Below are 20571 nucleotides of genomic sequence, written 5' to 3' on the forward strand. Positions count from 1 at the left end.
AAGATTTATTAGAAAACAAGACCCCAAGGTGGTTGTCACCTATGGAAGCTAAGGCTCTGAAAAGACTCAATATGGAGGCCAAATGGCCGAAATATTGGGAGATATTAGAACAAAACGGAGGCACATGGAGATTGCAGAGTTTTGAGAAACTAAAAGATAAAGTGCGAGACTGGTTACATTATCATCAAATTAGAGAGGTTTTTAATATGGATAAAAAAATAGCTTTCCAGGTGGAAAAATCGAAATTAGAAACAGAATTGTTAGAACCTAAAACTAAGGTACTTTCAAGAATGTACAACTTGCTGTTAAAGTGGAATACTCAGGATGAAACGGTCAAATCAGATATGATTAAGTGGGCACAAGACATTGGTCATAATATTATGTTCGCTGACTGGAAACGGTTATGGACCACCGGTGTGAAATTCACGGCATGTAATGCCTTAAAAGAAAATATTATGAAAATGATATATAGGTGGTACATGACACCAGTCAAGCTTGCAAAAGTATATCATTTGCCTGATAATAAATGTTGGAAATGTAAGGAAACTGAGGGAACATTCTTTCACCTCTGGTGGACGTGCCCAAAGGTCAAGGCTTTCTGGGAAATGATCTATAATGAACTGAAAAAGGTATTTAAGTATACCTTCCTTAAGAAACCAGAGGCCTTCCTCCTGGGCATTGTCGGCCAGATGGTGCTAAAGAAGGATAGAACTTTCTTTATGTATGCAACAACAGCAGCAAGAATACTTATCGCAAAGTACTGGAAGACACAAGATTTGCACACTCTGGAAGAATGGCAGATGCAACTGATAGACTACATGGAATTGGCAGAAATGACTGGCAGAATCCGAGACATGGGAGAAGAGCAAACGGAAGAGGATTGGAAGAAATTTAAAGACTACCTGCAAAAACATTGCAAAATATTTGAATGTTAAAGTGATGCAGGATATAAGGACAATATGGCATTAGTGACATAGTTGAAAGGAATATGTAAAAATGTTTTATGAGAAATAAGGTTGAAAAGTTAGAATATCATTATGTCAAACTTAAGTAAGAGGTTATAAGGGGAAAAATTGGAGACATAATAGATGAAAGGTACAATACAGAATAAGATCTGAAAAAAGGTTAGGCATTGCTGAATATGATTGTGTAAAAAGGGAACACAGAAAAAGGAGATGTGAGGAAGTCAGGAAAGAAGGATATGAAAATAATGGGTAAGAAACTGGATATATATGATTTTTTTTAGGTCTATTCTTTTTTTTGTTTTTTATGTTTCGTGTTGCTTTTTTCTGTTTTTGTTTGATTGATTGATTGTGATGGTGTTTTTTTTCTTTTATTTTAGTCCTTTTTTATTTCGGCTTTGAGTGTGAGGTTTGTTGTATTGTTTGAAAATCCGGCAACCTTCCTCCTGACCGTTACACTGCTCCTGTCACTGCTTCCCCCTTCGGGGGGGCTAGCTGGGCCTGACCTCCCCTCCGTTCCCTCACTCTCCAACAGAGGCGTGGTCAGCCCTGACTCATCTTCTCTCCCTGCTGGAGGAGACGCTGGCCCTGATGCATGGGACTCTTCCCCCCCACTACGCTCTGGTGGGGGAGCTGGCCCTGATCTCTCGCTGCTGCCCCCTTGCTTCTGGTGCGTCCCCCCTGGGACCCCCCTTGCCCTGGCCATCGGCGCCCCCTTCTGGGAATCTTCTGATTCGCTGGAGAAGCTCATGGAATCTCTCGGGCCACTGTCATACTCCCCTACGCTGCCCTCCGATTCTTCCCCTTCGCTCTCCATTTCCTCTCTCCCCTGTGCTTCTGCTCCTGAGCCCCTGACAGCAATAAATATCTTTAAAAAAAAAACAAAAAAAAACTAAACAGAGGTAGAAGTCAAACTACAAACATACATAAAATCTATTAAAACCATACAAATAATTACAATAAAAAACAGCACGGCCTTTCATTAACAGCAGTCAGTTCCTCAAAGTCCATTGGGACAAGAAAGTCTTCATCTGCTGACAGAAGGACAACAAGGAGGGATCCAGTCTAGCTTCTCTGGGGAGGACGTTCCAAAGTCTGGGAGCCACAACCAAGAAGGTCCTCCTCTCCCATGTCCCCACTGTAGTTGATCAGGGTCCTGAGAGTTGTCAGGAGACCCCTATCCCTTTACAGGGCCACAACTCTCAAGAGTTCCCTGGGAAGAGGGGTTGATTGACCCTTCCGGATCAGCACCCTTCAGTTCCCAGGATGCTTTGGGGCCAGGGCTTTTTAAAAGTGGTATGATACTGCTTTAAATGTATAGTGCGATCACGTGTAGCCGAGTAAGATTGTTTGAGTTGGGTTTTTGGAAGACGCCTGTGCGTGAATTTGTTTTATGTGTGCAGATCAGTGCACGCTGACCAATGCACTGTCTCCGCAGTAGGGCTCTGTTCTGATGGCATGAAGTAGTCACGACAAACCAGTAGATTCCTATCTGCTTCAGCCTTCATCTGCCTTCACAGCAGCAGTTGTAACACACCGCTTGTTATCATCTGCCTGTTCTGCTGTTGAGGACTTCTTGGATCATTCTTTGTCTGGCTCCTTCCCTTTGACCTTACCGCCTTGGGTGACCCTGCAGGGAGTAAGAGATTCCTGATGCATTCGCTCACAAGGGTCATAGGACATGCAAGTCCACTCACCACGACAAGGTGATGATCCAGCGAGTGGGCTGAGAGGAATAGGATTCTGCCAACAACTTGCTTAAGAAACTGCATGAAATATATTCGGAGTCGAGTGTGGATTTCATGCTCTTTATTCAGCTCATAGTAGTGAGGAATGCAAGTCCCCCCCAAAGTGTCTGCTTTATATACATTATTTACACAATGGGCCCCATGCGACTGACTAATTCCGGGATTCTCCTGTAAGCCAATCAGGTTGCGGATTCACTTCCAGCTGGAGCTGGATTGGGTGACTCCTGCGGACCAATCAGACTGCTGCATTCTGGATCCTATTGTTCTAGGACCAATCAGACTGTTGCATTCTGAATCCTATTGTCCTAGGACCAATCAGACTGCTGCATTCTGAATCCTATTATTCTACGACCAATCAGACTGCTGCATTTTGGATCGTATTGTTCTAGGACCAATCAGACTGCTGCATTTTGGATCCTATTCAACTCAGTACATAACACTGCAGTTCCCAGGATTCTTTGTGAGGAGGAAGTCATGGCAGTTTGTAGTGGCAAGAAGCAACTTTAAATGTGGAACTGCAGCTGGGGCCTGTGACCAGGCAACAGGGGGAGGGTGCTGGCAGCCGATGCCACCCTCAGGACTGGCTTTTACTAAGAACAGACTGAGGTTGGTGCAGCAGCGCCTCAGTCGCCCTTATGGACCAGCCTCCGCTGCCTAGATGATTTTAAACCAGGGCATCTGGAAAGACGCCTCTCCCGCCCACTGGTCACTTAGATCTGTGGAGGGTGGCGCCACGCCACGTGTCCCTGCGGTAAAACATGTTGCCATTCCACATGCTTTTAGCGCAGTGGCTCCAGTTCCCTGGAATGCTCTTCCTTTAGAAGGGAAGCAGGCCCTCCCACATTGTTATGTTTTTCAAGTGCCTTGGAAACTTTTCTCCCAAGCCTTCCTATTTTTAAGTTTCGGCAGTTTTTAAGCCCGTCTTGGCTTTCTTCTTTACATGCTGTTCTGTGATCTGTATGTATTACAACACTTTCTGTTCTGCTGCACTCTTTTATGCTGGTTTTATTACTTAGTTGTACTGTTGTTATTGTTTTTTTCTGTTTTGTGGTCAAGTGGAGTTGGTTTTTCTGCACTAGGTGAGGCGGGGAGGCTATCGTTAAGCAGCTGTCCTTGGAGGCGCAGGTCAATTCTGTGTCCAGGGCAGCTGTTTACCAGCTCCGTCTGGTATGCAGGCTGAGACCCTACCTGCCAGCAGACTGTCTCACCAGAGTGGTGCATGCTCTCGTTATCTCTCGCTTGGACTACTGCAATGCGCTCTACGTGGGGCTACCTTTGAAGGTGACCCGGAAACTACAACTAATCGAGAATGCGGCAGCTAGACTGGTGACTGGCAGCGGCCACCGAGACCACATAACACTGATCCTGAAAGACACACATTGGCTCCCAGTACGTTTCTGAGCACAATTCAAAGTGTTGGTGCTGACCTTTAAAGCCCTAAACGGCCTCGGCCCAGTATACCTAAAGGAGCGTCTCCACCCCATTGTCCTGCCAGGACACTGAGGTCCAGCACCAAGGGCCTTCTGGCGGTTCCCTCACTGCAAGAAGCCAAGTTGCAGGGAACCAGGCAGAGGGCCTTCTTGGTAGTGGCACCTGCCCTGTGGAACACGCTCCCACCAGATGTCAAAGAGGAAAAAAACTACCTGACATTTAGAAGACATCTGAAGGCAGCCCTGTTTAGGGAAGCGTTTAATGTTTGATGGACTACTGTATTTTAATGTTCTGCTGGAAGCAAATTAATTATTATTAATTTATTACGTATCATAGAATTGTAGAGTTGGAAGGGATCCGAATTGTCATCTAGCTCAACTGCCTGCAATGCAGGAATCTCAGCTAAGCATCCATGACAGATGGCCATCCACCCTCTGCTGAAAAACTTCCAAGGAAGGAGAGTCTACCACCTTTCAAATGAGTCTGTTCCACTGTAGAACAGCTCTTTCTTTCAGCAAATTCTTCCTAATGTTCAGTCAGAACCTCCTTCCTTGCAATGTGAGTCCATTGATTTGGATCCTACGCTCTGGAGCAGGAGAAAAGTACATCTTCCATGTGATAGCCCTATAGATATTTGAAGATGGCTATCATATCTCAGTCTCCTCTTTTCCAGGCTAAACATACCCAAGACCCTCAACCATTCCTCATAAGCATGGGTAGGCAAACTAAGGCCCAGGGGCCAGATCCGGCCCAATCGCCTTCTAAATCTGGCCCACGGATGGTCCGGGAATCAGTGTGTTTTTACATGAGAATGTGTCCTTTTATTTAAAATGCATCTCTGGCTTATTTGTGGGGCCTGCCTGGTGTTTTTACATGAGTAGAATGTGTGCTTTTATTTAAAATACATCTCTGGGTTATTTGTGGGGCATAGGAATTCGTTCATTTATTTTTTAAAAAATATAGTCCGGCCCCCCACAAGGTCTGAGGACAGTGGACCGGCCCCCTGCTGAAAAAGCTTGCTGATCCCTGCTCATAAGACTTGGTTTCCACATGACTAGATGGCCTTCATGGTCTCTTCCAAATCTTCAATTCTATGATTTCCTTCCCTTTGATTTTCTGTTTCTTTCCCCTAACAGATAAGAAGCATTTTGTAGTCACTGAGCATGCTCAGTTCTCATGACCGGTAGGTTGAGGTGGTTTTTTTTTGGGGGGGGCTGCTCCCCTAGTTCCCCTTCCCCACTTTTTCAACCTGATACATCCCTCCGCTTCTCATTGGCCCTGGTTTGGGTCCTGTTGGTACTCACATCCGGCGTTTTGATATTTAAAGGTATACAGATACAAGATGTGTTTGGGGGCCCTTGGTGGGAAGGCAATAATGAGGTAGCTGTTGATTCTTCACAGAAAAGAGTGCAAACCTCTTTCTACAGTGGTTTATACTCTCAAGCAATCATGCAGCTGGACTCCTGTGTTTTGACTGCGCTGTTTTTACGGTGTTTGATTTCGAGATGCAGTAAAGCGAAACCCCCGAGTCTGCTGGCAACCTGCCCAACTCCCTAAGCCAACTCTTGAGCTTCCAAGAGGGGAAGGGTTTTCGCTGCTGATTGGAAATTAAAATGAAATGAAATGGGCTTTGCTGATTAAAAAATGAAATGGATGTTTTCCCCTTAGCATGACTCTGGAGCTAGCTAGCCATGATCCTGTTCAGCTGTATGATATCCCATCTCCACATTACGGCTGCAGCACAATGTGGTAGATCTCGCTGTAAACAAGGAGTGTGTTGTGGTGAGCCGGTGGGATATTCATAAAATCACCATAGTTTTGTGTTTTATGTCCCCCCCCCCCCATGTTTGTCGCAGTGCTGGAGAATTGGAAGGCACAGCATTCAAAGAACCAGAAGCTGGGGCTGCAGCAAAATGTTGAAGTGTAGTGTTCTTTTGTACAGTCTGCCAGCTCCAAATGAATCTCCAGTTCCATTTTTGCTTGTTTCTCCCTTACTCCCCCCCCCCCATTTTTTGTTGATACCTCTACAGTGCTGCCTAGCATTCAGATATCTCTCCCTCTCATTTTTCACATGCTGAAATCAATATTAGAAGGAGCGATCTCTGGGACCGGGGGCGAAGTAGGGAGGAAACCCTCCTCCCAAAGGGACAAAGTTCACAGAAACTGGCCAGATTGCCCCAAGGATGGGAAAGTGATGTTGCCATTTAAAAGAGGGAAAATGAAAATGAAGGGCTGCATGAGCAGCTGAGGATAGACAAATCTGTTTCAGGTTCTCATTTTTCTTCTATTAAGCTCCGTTCTCCACCTTTATAAATCAGCCAGAAAATTTTGCATTTTAAAAGTCCACAGAAAAATTCACCAGCATTTTAGTGTGAATTTCTGCTTGTGTGCACATTTTTGTATGCAGTCTTACCAAATATACACATTTTTTTTTACACACATTTCTTGGTCAAATGTCTGCATTTATAAGTTCAGAAGTGCGAATTTCAAAGGATGGCTGTGTTTCATAGCACTCGTGGACTTCCAACGAAGCTGACTTTTGGAAGGCTATGCTGTGCATAGTCATAAACTATGGAACTCGTTCCCACGGAAGGCAGTAATGACCACCAACCTAGATGGCTTTAAAAGATCAGACAAATGAATGGGGGAGAGCAGTGGCGTAGCACTGTCCGCTGGTGCCCAGGGCAGGAGTGTACCTGCCCTCCCCCAAAGTGGGGACAGAGCACACTAACCCTGCCCTCACCACTGCTGCTGGGTAGGAAGAGGAGGGTGAGCACTCTCCGCATCCTGTCCCTGCCTGGCATGAGGGTCTGCCTGCCTTGTTGCCCGGGTAGCCTTGTCTGGGCATACCAGGACCTCCATACACACTGGCCAGGCTCACACCCCAGGGAAGTCACCTTGCTTGCCCTGGATGTGTGAGGTCAGTCTGACCCCACCCATCAGCAAGGGAATAAGGGCTATTGGATTGGTTGTTTATCTATAACCTTTTCTTGGCCATGCTCCACCTAAGCATCTCTAAAATCCTGATCCCCTCCCCCCCCCCCGTGACATATAATTCTTATTATTAAAAAAGTGAACTCCTATTCACGTGGAGGAAGCCTAAAAGGACATTCACTGTTAATAACTCATTCTCAAATTGCCCCTCTTAAATAAGCAAATTGCCTCCCTGTGAGGTATGTGCCCCACGTTGGGAACCACAGATCTATAGGTGGTGGTTTTTTGTTCTGTTCTTTGGACTACCTGTTGTCTGCAGTGTTGGAGGAGTCGGCAGCTGGATTTCACACACCGAGATGATCTAGCAAGACAAAACTTGGGCTTTAAGTTTCTAGCCCACATTAAGAATTCTCTGCATAGTGTTGGGTGGAAGTGCAGGTAGGTGGCTCCCAAATCTTGCTGCAAGTACACAGATGATCCTGAAACCTCATTGATGTCAATGGAATGTCCCTGTTTCTAACTTGTCGTTGATCAATCACCAAGGCAATCTGATGCACATTTACTCAGAGGGTAAGGGCCTTATTCCCAGGTTAGGGATGTGTTGGCTTGCAGCCTGCAGCACCACTTTATTTTTCTATTTAAAGGCTTGTCTGTGGGGTCAGAATGGCAGGAGTATTTCTTTTCGGGTCACTTCCTCTTGAAACAAACCAGGAGACAGAAAGTTCAGCTTAACGCACGCCCAGCATTGGAGGGAAGCTGAGGTCGTGGCAGAGGAACTGGAAAAAATGTGAAAGGAATGTGGCAAGAGACATTCAGAATCAAAGGGAGCAAAATGAAAATCAGATGCTTCTCTCTCTCTCTCTCTCTCTTTGGACATGTATAAGTCTTATTCCTTACATAGGATTTCCAGGGTGATGTATGGAAGGGCCCATAGCTCAGCGGCAGAGCATCTGCCTTACATGCAGGAAGTTCCAGGTTCAATCCTCAGCATCTCCAGGAAGGGCTAGGAGCACAGCTGTCAACTTTCAGATTTGAAAATAAGGGATCAGCAGCCTCTCCTGTCCCGGGGACAGTCTACGGGATATCTGACAATCCGGGATAGCAGTGGGAAGCAGCGGGAAACGGTGCTGGAATAAGGGAATTTCCCGCAAAAAAGGGGGAAGGTTGACAGCTATGGCTAGGAGAGACACCCTGTCCAAAACCCTGGAGAGCTGCTGCCAGTCAGTGTAGCCAATATTGAGTTACATGGATCCCATGGTCGGACTTGCTATAAAGCACCCTCTGATGTTCTTATGAATTGTTAACTCTCCTTGTTTTTAAAGTAAGTTTCTAGCCCTCTCACTTGTGGAGCTACAAGGAAAACCCATACAGGCAGGATGCCGCTACAAAGTCTTATTAAGACAATGAGATTGCTTGAAGCGGATCTGGCTACCTGTGTTTATGGTCCCAGCTGTTTGGCAGTGATTCTCTGCCTTCCACCACCCAGCCCTGTAAGGCCTCCTCTTCACATCTGGCTCAGGGCCTGACATCTGAACCACAGCATCTGCATCACAACAGCCACTCATAGTTATGGGAAATGCCTGCAGCCCGAATCCCGTTCTCAGGCTATATTTGAACTGCAAGAGTTTTCTCTCTCCAGCTTTTGGGAAGCGGCACTTGAGTGTGTGTGTGTGTGTGTGTGTGTGCGCTGAGGCACTGGGGTTCCCAGCTAGAGTGGTTGGGAAGAAGCGTCTCTCTGAGCCTTCAGATCAGTTTGCAGATGTTGTTAAGGAAATGCATGGTCTCCTACCCTAAACATTCTCACCATCCATGGGGGGGGGGAGCTTATTTATCATTTTTTGGTCAAGGGCTAGCTGAAATCAGCTGATAAATTTCCCTCGGAAAGAGAGCAATCCCAAACAATGTTTAAGGCATAACAAACGACTCGAGGTCTTCAAAGCAGTGAGGCAAACTTCGTCTTTTTTTTAATAACCTTGTTTGGCATGTACATACCCAGTGATTCAGGACAGAGGATGAGGCAGGGAGGAGAAAAGTCACCAATTAACTTGCAAGATTTTGACTTTAAAATGTTTTGGCTTTCTCAGAGCCCAGAACATGAGACTGGCAACAAAACAATAAGAATCTCTTTTAAAAAAATTAAAATTGTTCTACTACCAGGGGTGGGGTGGGGGTGGGGTAAATACCGCAGGCAAGGTCTGATGTTTAGCCCCAAAGAGCTCTGAAACTAGCATCTGTGTATAAAAATTATAATCTCGTGACTTTGAAAACTAGACCTGTGCTATTTTAGGAGGCAACAGTAAATTGTTTCTGAAACCTTAGCAATCGTCCCGTTCTTCCCTGCAATTTTACCACCTGTGTTTCCAAGGGAGGCTGGGTGGGTTTGGGTGTAGTGAGGAGTACCAGCCCCCACCAACCAACCCCCCCCCCCGCCCCATTGCAATCCTTCTTTCCATTTCTAGGCAAATAGTTCTTTTCACACACAGAGTGGGGGAAGTTGAAGAGGGGATCTTTATAAGGCAAGAATTGAGCAGGCCCTTGAGAAGGAAATCAATCTGTTCAGCAGCATCTCAAAGGCATCTCTCCTCTGGCAGGAGACTTGGGCTTGGCCACTGGCAGACTAACTAAGCAGCCGCTGCTGCAAAACGTTCTATATACACGTTCGCTCCTGGCAACGCCAGGCATGACATGGCAAATCCCAACAGCATGCGCCGTCTTCCAATGCAGAGTCAGTTTCCGCAACCCGTTTCTGCAACAACCTCCCTGCTCAAGCCACTGATAGGCTCCTTCGCTGGCTCCAACAGCCTATCAGAAGACTCGCCCCGGCTTTCCAGTTTTGCATAGTTGACCAGGCCAATGTGGTCGAGTCTAGGCCAGCTCCTGTGCTTCCTGTCTTTGACTGGCGCCACTAACACTACCCCTGGCTGGCCGAGATCCAGGGACTTGGAGTGACCCGCATTAGGGATCTGAGTGTCCGAGCTGAATCCCCTCTTTGTGCATTCGGGGTTCAGCAGTCTTTCCACCGAGGTGGCTGAGGAAGGCTCAACATTATCCATATCAATAACCACATGGCTGCCTCTGAGCTCGCCTCTCCGGGGAGCCGTGGCATTGCACCCGGGGAGGACGGTCCACGAGAGTCTCAACACCTCGTCTTGCTCCTCTGGCAAGCGGAGGCAGTTGCCTTCCAAGTCCCGGATGGCTGCTCGAGAAACTCGCTGGCTTTCAAGGAGACAGTTGTTGAGTTTAATGAGAGGCAGAGACAGGGCATTGACGGCTGAGATGACTGACTCCGTGCCGTGGGCAAAAGGGAGGCCGCGGTTATCTGGCACGGCGTTGCCAGAATCCGAGCGGACGCTCAGGAGGGAAAGGGACGGCGAGACACTCTTGTGGAACTGGGTGGTGGCCTGTAGCCTGTTTGAGTCGTAAGCATTGGGCCACTTGGCGGCTGGGCTGGAGCAAGACTGGAAGCCGCTGGAGGAGAGGTCCACCTCGTAGCAACCTTCCACACAGTCTGCATTCGCCTGGAGGGAGGACAAGGTAGGCCTCCTCTGAAAGTAGCTGCTTGCCTGGCTGGTGTCCTGTGGGAGCCTCAGACTCATGGAGTAGAGCTCCCTCTGCATCAGCAAGCGGGTCTCCATGTCTCTGTTCTCATACAGCATGGTGTTGGCACAGATGAAGATGAAGAGGCCGATGCCCATGATGACAGGCCCAATGAGCTTCAGCTTCTCGCTGTGAGGTAAGGGGCGAGGGTGGGCCAAGGCCTTCACTTCCTTCTTGATCTCATCGGTGGTGCTGGCGTTGCCCGGCCGGCTGCCTCCTCCGGACCTGGCACGGTGAGGCCAGTAGCCAATGACAGCGATGGTCATGCCCACCAGCACCACTGAGACGCCCACCATCACAAAGGCTCCCGAGGTAGAGCGCATGCGCAGCTGGCCCTTCACGGTCACCTCGGAGGTGGCCTTGCGCCGGAACCTGCGCCGGTGCCATCGGGAAGGGGCGCTGGTGGGTGTTGCGGGTGCGTTCCCTGAAGGGGGCTGGTTCTTCATGGCTCTTGCGGCTTCAGCAGGGCCTCCGGCTGTCACCATCCCCACGTCGTCCGCCAGCCATCTTGACAACAAAGAGAGAAGGTGTTAAGGAGAGGGAGGCATGGGAAAGAAGCAGAGGTGACTTGTCCAAACTCTCCCTCCACTGGGAAATAGTAGCAATAATACACTCACACCCCAGCCTACTTCCCGGCACATAGGAATCTGCCTTCTACCAGTTCAGATGATTGATCTGCCTAGCTCAACATAAGGATGGGGAATGTGTGGCCCTCCAGATGTTGTTGGACTACAACTCCCATCAGCCCCAGCCAGAGTGATCAATGGTAAGCAGTGATGGAAGTTGTAGTCAAAAATATCTGGAGCTGTCCTTGGTCTACACTAACTGGCAGCAGTTATAATTATTATTATTTATTGAATTTATATATCACCCTATACCCAGAGGTCTCAGGGTGGTTCACAGAACAAAACCACAAAATATATAATCAAAATAAAAACAACAATCCAATAACCCCTAGGGTCTTTTCCAGTCCTAGGTGGATATGTCAGGTATTGAACTTGCTACCTTCTGGATTCCCAGGTGCTCCACCACTGAGCTATAGAGCATCTTAATGTCAGGGCTGTGGGTTTGAGCCCCACATTGGGTAAAGGTTTCCTGCATTGCAGGGGGTTGGACTAGATGATCCTCATGGTCCCTTCCAAGTCTACGATCCTATGGCACTTCCCTTTCCTTTGGCAAAGTTTATCCTAATTTCCCCAAACACCGTGTCCTCAAGGTGCCCTGTCCCTAAAGTACAATCCTCCCCCAATATTCCCAGGTCATGGTTTGAAGGCATGTGATGCTGCCACCTTCTTGAAGCTAAGCAAGTCCTGAACTGGTCACTGCCTGGAGGAAAAACCACAGTGGAACACAAACCACCTTTATTTCTATGACTAAAGAAAGATGGGATATAATATACACATTATCTCTGCATATCATGCATAATATATAAATAACAGTGCAATAAGTGTTATAGACTCCATTTTAAAAGGTACTTTTTTATGTTGCTGCATCCCACGAGAAGAGATTTACAAACTGAAACTTCTCTAGGCTTATGTTTTAAACATAAAGGCAAGTTCTCTGCAGAATCTTTGCATATAAGGCCATCCGCCCCCCAGCCCCCCCCATCAATTTACCCAATCCACCAAACAGAGAAAAGAGGTGCTGCAATGCCAGCAGAATGAAATAGCAAAAGAGCTCAGGCAAGTGAGCCAAGCTGCGTTTTACAGGAGGGGAGTGAGGGGAGTCACTGGCCAAACTAACCTATGAGGAATGTCCTTCCCAAATGCAGCAACCAACCAGACCATACCAGCAAAACTCAACAGGTGGCGTATATCTATGCCATTCGACGATCATAGTTAAGAGGAACTACAGTGTGTTGGGACTTAAGCAACACAGCAAGCTGCAGTTGGTCTAAATCAGAAACGAAACCTTCCAGACCTCCTTGCACCTGATCTATACCGGAGAAGATATAGGTGTGGGTGGGTGTGTAAACTCAGGGTTTACCTAGACTCATTCACGTAACACTAATTATGGTTAAGTATTACAACTGAACCAACACATTCTAATTAATAAATTTCAAGAGTGGGTCCTATTTTACTTGTTTGGGACTCAAAGTGGATCTCGGATCAGAAGCCATCGGGGCACCACTTTGTTCTATTCAAGAGGCATAAGGAGTACCAGAAAATCCAACAGAAAACTCCTCCTTTCCATGTTCTTCATTTGAAGGTATTATGAGTCTCCCAGGAAGGAATTAAGTGTTTGAACTTTAGAATGGAAAATGTGTTCTTGTCCCAAACTGTCAACCTATGACAATTTCTAGGAAGGAGATTTTTTATTTATATATAGAGAGAAAAGATGTCGGGGAGAGGCAAGACAACACTTCAAACTCAGCTAATCCTTTGGCAACATGAATTTAAGCCCTTCCTCTTGACGGAGCAACCCCCTGTGGCTAACCTTTGTCTCTTCCAGGTGCCAGCCAGCAGGAAAAAAAATCCACCATAACAGGCATTTCTAAGCTTGCCTTCAAATTTTCCAGAGATTATTCCCCGCTGCCTGCCCCACTTCAGCCTGCTGCTGAGAATAACTCACTTTAATTACCATCTGAGATGTGACCTACCTTAAACCGTTACAGTAAGCTGCTTAATCTCCTGCTGACAAGGTAGGTGGTACCAGCCCTTCCAAACTTTTTCTTTTTGCAAAACCCATGAGGCGCAGTTGCAAATTACCATCACATGTTGTTGGGTCAAGCAGGGACAGCCTCTTCCTTGAAAGATTTCACCGTCAAGGGGTCCTTGGCGTCAGGGTCCAAGTATCGCCATGAGGGGGGCTCAGATTCAGCCAACTCACAGGCCACCCCCATTGGTGTAGGCAGCTCTCAGTGCCTGCTTCTACACTGCCCTGCCTCTTCTCAGACTCCTCTCATAGTTTTCTCCTGTTCCAAATGCACGCAGGAGGATGCAATCGCAAAATCTGCCAGGGCCCTTTCAGGCTGCGGCCACCAACTGTGGGCACCGGTCACAAAATGGCTGCTGCGGTGTTTATGGCCCAACGCAAAATGGATGCCGTGGCAGGGCACAGCGGAATGCAACATGGCTGCCGTGCCCAAAATAACTGCCACATGTAAAAGAGTGGGGGGGGGAGCAGGACCACAAAATGGACACAGACATGCCCCCCCTCCGTTAACAGAAAAGGCAACTATATCAGCCGCCACTGCACTAACTCACCCCCTGGGTATTGTGGAAGAGTTCATGGTCTTCTAGCGTTCCTAGTCATTTCAATGGAGCTTGAGCAGGGGAGCTTCAGCCACTGAAATAAACAAGCCAATGAAAGCACACAGGTTCTCGTACAATTCCTGTTTGTTTCAGGAGGACTTGCCGTTGGGATTATGCCTCGTGGCAATAAACTGTTGTACAACTATTAACCATCACACACTCAGGTGGTCCTCTTTTGCGAAGAACAGCCTTGAATGCTTGACTTTAAGTTTCCTGCAAACTCTGGTCAAAGTCTACCTTGATTTCTGACTTTCCTGGCCAGCAATGAGTCAGCCTCACCATTTCCCCTCTAGGGCTGGGCGATAAATCAATATATTGTCCCAAACTGGTTTGAAGTCCATATAGTGTTATTGGTTTCATAATTTTTGACCTGGCAATATATTGTGAATCATGATGTTTGTGTGTGCTATGCAAAAATCACAATGTGGGGGAAACCTGAAGCCAGCCAATGCCTCTACATAAAAAAGGTAAAGACCCCTGACCGTTAAGTCCAGTCACAAATGACTCTGGGATTGCGGCGCTCATCTTGCTTTACTGGCCGAGGGAGCCGACATTTCTCTGCAGACAGTTTTTCTGGGTCATGTGGTCAGCATGACTAAGCCGCTTCTAGCATAACCAGAGCAGTGCACGGAAACGCCGTTTACCTTCCTGCCGGAGCAGTACCTATTTATCTACTTGCACTTTGTGCTTTCGAACTGCTAGGTTGGCAGGAGCTGGGACGAGCAATGGGAGCTCACCCTGTCGTGGGGATTTGAACCACTGACCTTCTGATTGGCAAGCCCTAGGCTCTGTGGTTTAGACCACAGCGCCACCAGCGTCCCTACATATTTCAGACATCGTGATATATTGGTAATATATCACGATATTTAGCTGGTGACATATCACAATGCTGAAAACCAGATATTGCCCAACCCTATTCCCCTCATAGACCATTGAAGTTGTGTTTACACTATTCCACTACAGAGAGGAGCAACCACTTTGGACAGCCGTAGTGCTGAACTGTGGGAAACAGGAGGGCAAATCCAAGTACTCTGATCTCCACTCAAGGTCCTCCTTTAATGTTATGACGTCTAAATACATGGAAAGGGCTGAGACCAGGTCCCTAGGCACACAAACCAAAGGTTGAGAGGTCAAGATCAAGGAAGGATATAGTTAGCTAACTCTGGTGCAAAAAATAAAATGCACAGACTTTCAATTGGGCCCCATGCTAAAAGGCAGTGTTCACATGTCATCTGAAAGCAACCTCGATTCGTCTGGCATCAGCCAAAGTTGAATTTGAAAAGCTGAGGAAAAAGGGAACACAAAGCAGAGCTAGGAAAGGCTGTTCTTTGTATGGAGTTCAAGAGCATGGCTTTATTATTAGAATTCCCAAGAAAGGTTGCGTAAGATATATATGTCTAGGACTCTTTGACATTGTCGCTCAAGTTAACTGATTAATTCTATACTTTACAGCAAGGCACATTTGACTTAGCTAAATATAAAGTCAGCAAAGGAGGTTGCTTTCAATGACCATTTGTGATCCAGTTCCATAATCTACCCACCTCCTATTAAAAAGTACTCTTCTACTCGCCCCTGCCCCAACCACCTCATTTCAATTTTGGGGAGGTGGGGATGGTGCTAAGGCTTGTGACAGCTCAAGGGAAGAGAAATGCTCCAGAAATTTATGTGTTATTAGCATCATAGAACATTATGACAGCTCAGTGCCTTGGCTGGGACTCTGAGAGTTTAAGCTTTCAGGTTTTGTAAGATAGCATTTTTCATTTTTTTTTAAATAAAATGGAATTATTTCCCTAATTCAATGCATCAGAGTTTTGATAGCTGAGCTACACTGGCGTACCATTGGGGTGGGGGAGAACCTTCAGATTTATATACAAAACTGGAGAGGATCTAGGAGCGTTTGGAACTTGCAACAATTTCACCCAAGCAGGAGTTTAATAGCTATTTAGATTCCTCAACAGCAGGGCTGGGGCAGTTCAGGCACTCCAGATGTTGCTGGCCATGCTAGCTGGAGCTGATGGGAATGGAAGCCCAAAACATCTGGAGGGCCACAGGTTTCCCAGTCCTGCTCTATATAGCAAGATGAAGGGAACTGGATTGGGCTGGTGGACCTGATCCCTGGACAGATCAGCTGACTTTTGATGCTTGCATAAATCCATCTGTGGCTCTTTGTTGCAGAGGTCAAGACAAAGGAATGTGACTATTAATCTAACTCCAGTGCACTTCTCAACACAGATAAACGCACCAACCTCAAACCTTCAAAACCATTCTACCTAATGTTTTGCAATTCTGGAAATAAGTGAGCAAAGTTCTGAGCCCTGGGGTACACTGTTTCTAAGTGGGCTTCAAGAAAAATGCAAAGTTCTGAAGCACTTGTAAGATGGTTTGCAAGAATCTCTCTCGCTTGCTCGCCAGTAAGTGTGTGTGTGTGTGTGTGTGTGTGTGTGTGTGTGTGTCCCCTAGTTCTCCATGCTGCTTTTAACAAGTCTGGAGAGGTAGACAAGAAGCTTTCCCTCTGCCTTGTTGCTTCTCTTATCTCCCGGGACTGATTACACTGAGGCTGCTATCCTATGGCTGCTCATCCAAATGGTTGGAACTGAACACAGGAATTGCTAAGGGGATAGGCCTGCTCAAACAGTGCTTCTCTCCTAGGAAGCTCCTAGGAGCCAAATGCTCCCATGGGAATCACTCCTCCCCTAGATGACATTGGCCTGTGGAAACGAGCCTACCTACATCCATCCTAGATCAATAGCAGAAGGGGTTAGATTTGATATGGAACAAAAGGAAGACATAAGGGGAATAAGCACATCCCATATTTACAGTCTGGTGGGTCAGAGGAGGAGACAGACTTGATATGTAGTTTAGCCTGGAAAAGAGGAGACTGAGAGGAGATACAGTAGCCATCTTCAAATAGATCAAGAGCTGTCACATAAAAAAAGGGAATAAGCTTATTTTCTCCTGCTCTGGAGGGTAGGACTTGAGCCAATGGGTTGAAGTTACAAGAAAGCAGATTCCAACTAAACACAAGGAATAACTTTCTGACAGTAAGAGCTGTTCAACAGTGGAACGCTCTCCCTTGGGAGGTTGTGGACTCTTCTTCCTTGGAGGTTTTTAAGCAGAGGGTGGATGGCCATCTGTCATGGATGCTTTAGCTGAGATTCCTGCATTGCAGGCGGTTGGGTTGGATGACCCTCTGGGTCCCTTCCAACTCTCCTAATCTAGGATTCTATAGCAGAACTCCAAAGGTCTTCAAAGCCTGCTGGTGTAAATTTCAAGGATACAGGATAGCTCAATCTATCCATATGCTTTAGGGCAGGGATGGGGAGCCTGGTTCTCCTTCCAGTTGTTTCTGGGCTCCAACTCCCATCATCCCTGACCATTGACCATGGAGACTGAGGGTGATGGGAGCCTGACAGCATCTGGCAGGCCACAGGTTTCCCATATCTGGCCAAGAGAATGTCCAAAATCAGCATTAGGGCATTCCCACCCCACCCCCGAGAAGTTTCTCAACCTAATTAGTTCTAATTTGACTTTTCCTTGTGCTCTATGATGTGGTTACCATCATGCAGGCCCTACAAGTTCAGAAGGCTGGTTGTGTTGTACCAGCTATGGAGTCTCCAGTCTGGACCACAATAATCCTACTCAATTGAAAAGGACAGCGGCCAGAAATTTAAAAAATAATAATCAAACGTTGCAGTCAAATGTAATCATGTTGCGCACATGGGATGCCATTGGCAATGTGGTACTTAGCTAATGATACCAATAATAAAAACAGAAAATATTATTCGCATATCAAGCAACAGCACTTTTCTATACGTAAATACTGCTGTTTGCAGCATTTCCTTTACATTTTTTTTCCTATCACATTTTAAGGAGATTTTATTGGTGGTTAATCCACAGACCACACATCACTGTCCTCTCTTTATAGACACCTGCTGAAACTTTTTCTGTTTTGGAAGGCCTATCCAGACATATGATTTGGTTCTCTCTGTCCTTAAATTTACATCATACGTTTTCTTGAGTTTTACTGTTTTTTTAGATGGTTTGCTTTAAATAGGTTTCTGTTTTAGTTTTGGTTATTTTTTAAGTACTCTGGGCTCCTTTGCGAGGAAGGGCAAGAGATACCGGTACATTTAATAAACACCACCTAGTACTTCTGTAACAGTATGGAAGGGTCGATACCTGCGTCCGCTTCCTCTCCTCCATCCCATCTTCCCTCCCTATCCTTTCCCACTTTGGTGATGCATCTAACATCTATTAAATGGGAAGGTCTTATTTTGAGCTGCAAATGGCTTTGAGTGCATTGGCAGAAAGGCAAATATATAAATGTAGCTACGGAAAGCAGCATAATGTATGCCTAATGATGTAGGTAATGAACACAGGACATCCCAGGCAAAATGGTAACTGTGCTGGCCGACGCTCCATTGAGATTCAACAGGGTTTTTAGTTGGAGTTTTTAAGTGCAATTTCTCTGACGTTTGCAGCTTTATAGCGACTACTTGCACCTTTGCTCCAAAGCCTGACTGCATTACTGGGCAATTAGTGCGGTATTCTGCTTTTTAAAAAACATTAACTTTTTACATTTGGAATGGAGATGTTTCCTCCTCCAAGCTGATGGGCATTAATCAGGTATCTAGGAGCACGAAAAATATACAACGCCATTGGGGTTCTCGACAGAGCCTTCGCTCCCTACTAGCCTTGTGTCTGATCATGTGCATTAGCATACTCAGCAGATTCTTCTCAAGAGGGAAGGCTAGCTATTTTTGGAAAACTGAGACCTCTTTGCAACATGACAGCTACGAGGAAACACTTAAGATTTCTCGGAACCGAACCATTCTCGAAACTGCTTCAAGGTACCAGTTATACAGTGGAGACCCTAGAAAGGTTGAGCAAGTGCGCATCTGTGATTCCGACTGCCGAGATACCAACTCAGCAGTCGGAATAAATTATACCAGTCAGAAGAAAAGGGTACATTTCCAGTGATCTTTCCTGGTGAGAAAACATAAATAAATCTTGGGGTTTTGGAATTTGCCTGCTTGGCACCAGCAGAATGTGAAACAGGCAACATGGAGCAATGCAGCCAGACCCCCACAGAGTCCTTTAAAAATCCAGTCCTTACATGTGTAATTTGGGGAAATGGCTGTAGCTCAGAGCTTGTATGCCGCAAGAAGAAGAGGAGTTTGGACTTGATATCCCACCTTTCACTCCCCTTAAGGCAGTGGTTCTCAACCTGTGGGTCGCCAGATGTTGTTGGACTACAACTCCCATCATCCCTGAGCTTTGGCCTTGCTAGCTAGTGGTGATGGGGGTTGTAGTTCAACAACATCTGGGGACCTACAGGTTGAGAAAGGCTGCCTTAAGGAGTCTCAAAGCAGCTAACAATCTCCTTTCCCTTCCTCCCCCACAACAAACACTCTGTGAGGTGAGGCTGAGAGACTTCAGAGAAGTGTGACTAGCCCAAGGTCACCCAACAGCTGCATGTGGAGGAGCAGGGAAGCGAACCTGGTTCACCAGATTACGAGTCCACCACTCTTAACCACTACACCACACAGGTTCCGTCCATGGTAGCTCAGACTGAACCTCTGAACAGCTGTTGCCAGTCAGGGTAGACAGTACTGAAGTGGAGGGGCAAATGCATATGACTCAATATAAGGCAGCTTCCCATCAACTCCTGCTAACAAGCTCATCCGTCAGGGATGATGGCAGCTGGAGTGCAACAACACCTGGAAGATGGCAGATTCCTCACCTCTGCTCTAAAAGTAAAAAAAAGGTAAAGGACCCCTAGACAGTTAAGTCCAGTCAAAGGTGACTATGGGGTTGTGGCGCTCAGCTCGCTTTCAGGCCGAGGGAGCCGGTGTTTGTCCACAGACAGCTTTCTGGGTCAAGTTTCCTGAATACATAACATGACTAAACCACTTCTGGCACAACAGAACACCATGACAGAAACCAGAACGCACAGAAACACCGTTTACCTTCCCACCAGAGCTGTACCTATTTATCCACTTGCACTGGCGTGCTTTCAAACTGCTAGGTTGGCAGGAGCTGGGACAGAGCAATGGGAGCTCACCCTGTTGCAGGGATTTGAACCGCTGACCTTCTGATCGGCATGCCCAAGAGGCTCAGTGGTTTAGACCACAGTGCCACCTACATCCTCTGCTCTACTGCAGTGGTAGCACGTCATCCAGCATGAAAGCGGCAGAGATGGGTGTCGCCTGATCCAAATCTGGTAGCAAACTCTGCTTCCACTATCTTTGCGTCCGTAACAGCCCTCAGCATCATTTGCATCCCCAAAGGAGAGGGGAACGTGCTGCCGAAAGTGGGTGGTTCTACATCAGGGATGGGGATGGGATCGTCAAATCTGATCCCCTACATTGCTGAAACATTAATTCAGAAACAAAGGCATGCCAGAGAACATAGAAACATTATTTTTCAACTACATGGCAAAGAAAGGTCACAGTGCAGCTGCACCAGATTGAAAACAGCAAACCTCCTGTCCAAATATCTTTATGTGACCAAATATTAAAAAGTATGAGGAGTCAAAAGGTGGCCTTACACTCCTCCCTTGTTGTTGCAGGCTCAGCTAATTCTGATAACATACTTTCTAGCGAGGCATCATCACCCCTGAAACTGGCAGCTACGGAAAAGGCA

At 46.6% G+C, this 20571-nt stretch overlaps 1 protein-coding gene across 2 annotated transcripts in view; it reads right to left on the minus strand.

The window, feature by feature from the left end:
- Positions 1-9017: 9017 nt before the first annotated feature.
- TMEM200B (transmembrane protein 200B) overlaps positions 9018-20571 on the minus strand; it is a 31838-nt gene continuing 20284 nt past the window's right edge. Inside the window, exons 1-2 of one of the 2 annotated variants that reach the window (XM_083750876.1) lie at positions 13272-13683; positions 9018-11179 (exon numbers count right to left, since the gene is read on the minus strand). In XM_083750876.1, the coding sequence (XP_083607002.1) occupies positions 9802-11157 (1356 nt within the window). In that variant the 5' untranslated portion in view covers positions 11158-11179; positions 13272-13683 and the 3' untranslated portion in view covers positions 9018-9801. Of the gene's footprint in view, positions 11180-13271; positions 13684-20571 lie in introns of those variants that run through there. The other variant, XM_083750875.1, reaches the window with a different exon arrangement.

Source organism: Podarcis gaigeae, assembly GCF_964106915.1.
Source record: "Podarcis gaigeae genome assembly, chromosome: 8".
Classification (NCBI taxonomy): Eukaryota; Metazoa; Chordata; class Lepidosauria; order Squamata; family Lacertidae; genus Podarcis; species Podarcis gaigeae.